General features: G+C 43.0%; 1 protein-coding gene across 1 annotated transcript in view; it reads left to right on the forward strand.

Annotated features, from left to right (window-relative positions):
* The window catches only part of srcin1b (SRC kinase signaling inhibitor 1b), a 77874-nt gene that overhangs the window by 41474 nt on the left and 28900 nt on the right, over positions 1-7500 (forward strand). The window contains exons 5-6 of the mRNA XM_076298719.1: positions 2104-2299; positions 7368-7489. Coding sequence (XP_076154834.1) covers positions 2104-2299; positions 7368-7489 — 318 coding nt within the window. The remainder of the gene's footprint in view (positions 1-2103; positions 2300-7367; positions 7490-7500) is intronic.

The following is a 7500-nucleotide window of genomic DNA, read 5'->3' on the forward strand; positions in this document are numbered from 1 at the left end:
GGAGGGTGGGAAATCTGTACGCAAATGCACACACACACACACACACACACACACACACACACACACACACACACACACACACACAGACACACACACACACAAACACTGACACACATATAAACACTGACGCACACACACTTATGCTCAAGAAACATACAGTTAAAGGATGGACTACAATTTCAAAATTGAGTGAATATTGGTTTGTGTGCAGTGGTTGTTGTGACTAATACCTTTTCCATTCAGCCGACACAAACACACACACACACACACACACACACACACACACACACACAAATCCAAGAAACTTGTTAGACTAAAATGTATAAAATATAGATCATACCAATCCATCCATGCAGTCGTTGGTGAACATTAAGTAGAAAAACAGTCTAGACAGTACCACCCCCAAACTGTCTACCTCTCTCCCACAAGTATATAGACACACACACACACACACACACACACACACACACACACACACACACACATATATATTCTCCCCTAGAGTGTCTTGGCTCTCCATCAGCTGTGTGTGTGTGTGTGTGTGTGTGTGTGTGTGTGTGTGTGTGTGTGTGTGTGTGTGTGTGTGTGTGTGTGCGCGGGTGGGTGGGTCTTTGCTCTCAGCACATCTGCTGCATAAAGAGATGAAGCTAATTAGGGGAAAGTCTCAGAGTGTCTCTTGTTCTCTTTCTCTCTCTTTCTTCCTCTATCCATCTCTCTCTCTCTCTGTCTCTCTCTTTCTTCCTCTATCCATCTCTCTCTCTCTCTGTCTCTCTCTTTCTTCCTCTATCCATCTCTCTCTCTCTCTGTCTCTCTCTTTCTTTCTCTATTCCATTCTCTTTCCATTTCCCTCTTTCTCTCTTTCTTATATTCTCTATTTCTATTCTCTATTTCTTATATTCTCTCTTTCTTTCCTTTTCTTTTATCTCTCCTTAAATTCAACCCCCCCTCATCCTTCTCTCTCTCTCCTTCCCCCCTCTCTCTCTCTCTCTCTCTCTCTCTCTCTCTCTCTCTCTCTCTCTCTCTCTCTCTCTCTCCCCCGGCCTCCTCTCCTGTGCTGAATTTAGGTGGTATAATTGGGAAAAACAGGCAACAGCTGAATAACCTCAAACTCTAATGATTCCCTGGTGCCTCAAAGTTTTCACCACAACAGCTTGCCGCTCTCTGCAGCCTGCTCTCTTGCCTGCACGCGCGCACACACACACACACACACACACACACACACACACTACTAGGAGAGCAACACATGGACAAAAGTTTCTACCATAAAAGCATGTGTGTGTATATATATGTGTGTGTGTGTGTGTGTGTGTGTGTGTGTGTGTGTGTGTGTGTGTGTGTGGAAGCGAGCATCTTTCAGGTTGATGGGTACTCCCACTTCTATTGTGCTTGTCTTGTTTTCCTTTAACCATGTTTTTTCTCCCTCCCTCTCTCCCTCTTCTCCCTCACCTCTTCTATCCCTCATTCTTTTCTAAGGTGTATTAATTCTGCTCTCCCTCCCAGTCCACATCAATATGTCTCTCTTAGAAGAACACATATATTTGCAACCTGATAATAAATCATGTTTCTGTCTCCTCTCTCTGTTTTGCATTCCTTTCTCCCTTTCAATTTATGTCACCTGCTCCTTTATTTCCTCCCATCCCATTTACTGTAGCCCTGGTCTTCCTCTCTCTCTTTCATTCTCTCTTTCCCTCTCTCTCTCTCTCATTCTCTCTCTCATTCTCTCTCTCTCTCTCTTTCTCTCTCTAACTGTGCTATTTTTCCATCGCTGCTTGCTGCATCATTTGTCCAGTGTGAATGTTTATTTTTTTCTGCCTTTCCCTGTCTTCATCTCCTTCATTTTGTTTCTGACCTTCCATTACTTTCTCCTTTGTCATTCTCTCCTGCTTTCCTCATCCCGTCTCCATCTCTCTACCTCCATCCCTCTCACCATCCCACCCCCTCCTCTTTCCCTCTTCCCCTCTCTCTGTATCCCTCTCTCCCTTTCTACAGTATGCTTGTAGTTTTTTGATGACTATAATAAAGGACTTTTGAAATTCAATTCTCCCTCTCTCTCTCCCTCTCTCCCTTTCTCTCTCTCTCTCTCTCTGTCTGTCTCTCTCTCAGGCTCGCACGCCACGCCACTCCCAGCCATCCCCGGTGTCGTTGGCGGACCAGGCGGGTCGCGTGTCCTTCGCGTCGGCTGAGAGCCTGGAGACGATGTCCGAGTCGGACGTGCCTCTCGGCTTCAGCCGAATGAACCGCCTGCGTCAGAGCCTGCCGCTGGCCCGATCACCTAGCCAGACCAAGCTCCGCGCGCCAGGTCCGTTAACCCCCTGTCCCCCCACACCCCAACACCCCAACACCCAACAATGACTACATTTACATAGACATTAGTATTCCGACTATTGACCTTATTCAGAATAAGACAGTATTGTGAGTATGGGGTTTAGATGCATTATTGATAGAATATTCCATTCATTGCTTTTTACATGTAGCATGGTATTATTACTAGCAAAGACTGTTGATTTGTAACAGTTTCTGCATCAAAAATTTGAATAGAACGTTATAAGGTGATTTAGGTGTATACATGCATACAACACACCTCAATAATGCGACTAAGATTGGAAAACTCCACGTCTTAGTCCGATTTATGGCTTTTTCCGACTATGTCCTTATTTGGGTTAAAGCAATCAGAAAAAGCTGTTTAGATGGCAGCATGGCAGTCTTACTCGGAATATTGTCTTAATCGGGTTAATATCAGAATATTAATGTCCATGTAAACATAGTAAGTGTTTTAAAGATGGAGACTGTCTCTGGACCTGATTTGACCCTAATCTGGATCAGATAGGTCTGACCTGTGCCAGATTAAACTCAGATCCGCTTCTGCATTTGCATTTATTTACATTTACAGTATTCATTTAGCAGATGCTTTTATCCAAAGCGACTTATAGAATGAGGTATTCAAACCAACAGTGCGCTTTCCCTGTAATGTCCATGTCTGGTAGTATGGATTGTAGGCTGTGGTTGTTGGCTGTGTCAAAAGCATCTGATGAGAAAGCAAGATGAGAACTGAGAACCGTGCTGTTGCTGTGGCAGATTTTAAGGCTTCTGTCACAGACAACAGAGCTGTTTCAGTGGACTGGCCACTTTTGAAGCCAGACTGATTAGGATCAAGGAGGTCATCTCCAAGAGATAACCAGTCCAAGGCTAAAAACTTCAAGGGAGATTTTCAGTGAGGTTCGTTTTTAGTCTTGGACTAAGGTTAATCTATGTACAGGAAACGTGCCGATGTGTTCATCGTGTGCCAGATTAATGTCAGATCTGTCCCTAATCTGGTCGGGATGGCTCTACACCTGAGCCAGATTAAAGTCAGACCTGTCCCTGAGTATCCTGCTGTCTAGACTAAAGTCGGGTTCAATATCAGTTCTGTCATTTACATTTAGTCATTCAGCTGACACTTTTATCCAAAGCGACTTACAAAAAAAAAAAAACCGGGAACAATCAAGGGACAGTGTGACATGTTAGTGCAGCAGTACTACTCGCATAGAATCAAGGGACAGTTCTAATGGAGTTATCCCAGAGGAGGGATAGTTAAGTGTTACGTAAGTGCTAGAATTAGCATGTCCAGTTGTTGGTAGTGCTAGGCAGTGGCGGACATTACTTGAGTACATTTACTCAATTACTGTACTTAAGTCTTTTTTTCATGTATCTGTGCTTTACTTGGGTATTTAAATTTGGTTAAACTTTTTACTTTTACTCCAATACATTTCTAGGCCAAATATCTTACTTTTTACTCCACTACATTTTGTGACAGCTGAAGTACAGCTGAAGTTCCTTTTGGAAAAAAGACTGTCCAAATAATTGTGTAGGCTACATGTGTATTTTCTATTAAGCGAGCTACGCTATGTTATTGTTATATCCACTATTTACTGTACCTTGTTGACCCCTTTTCACAACATTGATGTTACCATAACTGACCTCATGACGCTATCGAGCAAATAATGATAAACAATGACAGATAGATATTATACAATGATATACAATGTTAGACAATCTGACACTATCAAACACAAAAGGGAACATCTTGATTTGGTCCGAAAGTGTAAAGCATTCAACAAAGCAAAAAATGGTTACTTTGAAGTATCTAAGATAAGATATCATATTAGGCTGTTTTTAGTTCTTTCTACATACAAAAATTCTTAGTTGATTTTGTCCTTGAATGAAGGAGAAAGGCTCAATGTATACCTATGTCTGTGCCTTCCTCAAACTCAAGTGGAAATGTAAAAGGAGGACTTCTACTTTTACTGGAGTAACATTTAACCATGTGTATCTCTACTTTCACTCAAGTACATGATTTGTGTACTTTGTCCACCACTGGTGCTAGGAGAGGAGGTACTTATCAATCAACATGTCTCTTTTAGAAGAACAAATAGGTTTGCGACCTGATAATAATTCATGTTTCTGGTAATGCTCTGGTGTTAAGGGCTTGACTTTAAGACAGGAAGTAGGAAACATGATGTTGGGATTGTTCAGTCCACTCTAGTTCCATAGTATAGTAATAGTATAAATGCAGATGCTGCATTGGCTAGCGGGTTAGACTGTGGCCTACTGGTTAGGGCTTCGGACTTGTAGCCGGAGGGTTGCCGGTTCGAACCCTGACTAGTAGGAACAACTGAAGTGCCCTTGAGCAAGGCACCTAACCCCTCACTGCTCCCCAAGCGTCGCTGTAGCAGGCAGCTCACTGCGTCGTGAATAGTGTGTGCTTCACCTCACTGTGTGTTTACTGTGTGCTGAGTGTGTTTCACTAATTCACAAATTGGGACCAAAATTTATTTTTTATCAGACAAATTGAGTCACTTGTGTGAAATGTCACTTTTAGACTTACACATTGATATGAAGATCCTAGGTAAAGGACTTTAAGTATTTTGCCGATATGTTGATGCTCAGAAACCCTTCCTGAGGCAAGCTGCAAAGCCAAATAGCTGACTTTGGTTCATCTCATATTTTAAAACCATCAAAACTGTCAAGGCTGAAACCTAATTCCAAATCTGTATCAAAAGTGGAAATAAATCAGGTAAAATATTAATTCTCTAAAAAAATATTTTTTTATTCTCCACCAAGTGCATAGTGATGATCAAACAATTTTTTAAACATAGATTAGAGCCATTTAAATATAAACAACATTATACGGTTGATTAGGGTCCTGTATTATGAGACCATGTGGTTGAGATATCAAATTAAGAGGGCACCCCATTGACATTTTTATTACCCAATTGCCTTGCATTGGTTTACAGGTTAGTTTGTCCCTTAAAGCTGCAGTTGGCAAGATTTTTTTGATCATATTCATTGAAACCAACACTATGCTCCGACAGAACAACATAAATCAGCCAGTTTTAGAAAAAAAACCCGCACTTCTACCTCCACCTAGAGCCTGTTATTTGTTTTGCAAAAAGCAACAGCTCCCGGTTCTTCTGGTCCAATCAGAGCAGGGCTGTGTGAGATCTGACTGTCAATCACAGTCTGGTACAGTCTGGTGCGCACTGACGAGCACAAACTCGATGAGAGGGTGCTTGGTGGTAGTGGGCGAGGGGCTTGAGAGTTGTAAACATTCAACATTTTGGCTAAGTCCCCTCAATCGGTCAGACTTGCCAACTGCAGCTTTAATAACATGGCAGATGCTTTAAGTTACCCACCAAATAGCTGCTAAACCAATGCAAGGCAATGGACATGTGGCATCTGCGTTTATATGTCTATGAGAACCGTAATGTTACATTGTGACTAAATCTACAGACAGATGGATTATGGGCAATCCGGAGGGTGCAGGTTGCAGGAGCCGTTTGTTGGTGACGCACACCTAGCCAGATCTGATCAGATTTGATCAGATTTCATGTTTCAGGTGTTTGTGACCATTTGTGACTCACTTGCGTTGCGAGAGTCTGTTTATGGACAATTACAGCAATGTACAATCTTTGCACAACACATGTTGGACAGTATTTCAACATTTAAACCCTCTGAACTCTTGTAATCGAGAAGCTAGTGTCATGTCCATGAACTCATATCTAATATAGTAGTTAACATCCTCAAGAAATTCTAAACTGCTCTCTGGTGTTAAGGACTTGACTTTAAGACAGGGAGTAGGAAACATGATGTTGGGATTCTTCAGTCCACTCTAGTTTCATCAGCTCTGAGCGTCTCTCTCTCTCTCTCTCTCTCTCTCTCTCAATCCCTCTCAGCTTCTCTAGCTCTTTATTTTGATAAGCGTCCTGTTGTGTGGTGTAACTCCTTCCGTCCAGCAGAGCCCATTTCTGACACACACACACACACACACACACACACACACACACACACACACACTGAGAGGAAAGATATTTGTCTAACTGACACTATGGGGTGTAGATATTTAAACATCTAATGCCTTAGGTGCACAGTGCCCAATCAGTAGAAATCGCACCCAGAGCAAAGACACTATGGCGTGAGGGTTGCAAAGAGGCCTGCTAGTCCGTCTCCTAATCTATTCATGCTGTGTCCCTGCTGTGCCCTCAGCCTGAATGCCTCTAGTATACCGCAGAACAACAAACTGACTATGAGGTGCATTTATTATAAAACACAAAAACACAGTTCTTGCCATTTAATATTTACTGTTATTTACCAATTCATTACTTTTGGGAAGCACATGCCGTATGTGTTGTCAACGTAATACTATCTCAGGTAGTTGTGTAGAAGTTGTGTTAAATATACAGTAGTATAATGGCTCGGTGTTATGGCAGATATTGCTGGTGCTTGCCAGCAGCAGAACAGTCTGTGTTAGTGCGGAGTAAGATAGTGTAGCACTCTAGAATTTCTGGTGTTGAGTGTGCAGTGGCTGGACAGTGTGTTAGGACACGACACGTCACAAACGCTTCGTCTCCAGTGTGTGACTGTGGTGTGTTAGGGCACGACAAGTCACATATCTGTCATCAGTGTGTGTCTGTAGTGTGTTAGGGGACGACAAGTCACATATCTGTCTTTAGTGTGTGACTATAGTGTGTTAGGGCACGACAAGTCACATATCTATCTTTAGTGTGTGACTATAGTGTGTTAGGGCACGACACATCACATACTGTATCTGTCATCGGTGTGTGACTGTGCTGTGTTAGGGCACAACACATCACAAACCTCCCTTTCGTCTCCCTTTGAAACAAAACCGAGGAGAATGAGATTATTAAGAGCAGCTCTTGTCTGTCTCGTGACCTTGAAAGGCCCCGGCCACTGAAAGTCAGAGTTCCAGTTCAAAGCACTCTGGAGATAGACAGACTCCAAATCAAATCAAACTCCAACTCGCTGTCTGGATTTCTCTTCTGCTTCAGTCGCCCTGCCGGTCTGACAGTTTTATTGGGTACGGTGCCCAGAGGTGGACGTGGCGGACGCGGCGGAGGTGGTGGCGGTAGCGGCGGGAGCGTTTCCCGGTGATGTGCCCGCTGTGGTGTTGTTTTTCCTGCCAGCTGTCTGCCCGACACAGCTGTCTAAAGTGGTCTGGCAGGC

Source organism: Alosa pseudoharengus, unplaced genomic scaffold (genome assembly GCF_046254945.1).
Source record: "Alosa pseudoharengus isolate Yale_2024_CS ecotype anadromous, Long Island Sound unplaced genomic scaffold, YU_APseudo_1.1 YU_APseudo_1.1_scf_21, whole genome shotgun sequence".
Taxonomy (NCBI): domain Eukaryota; kingdom Metazoa; phylum Chordata; class Actinopteri; order Clupeiformes; family Clupeidae; genus Alosa; species Alosa pseudoharengus.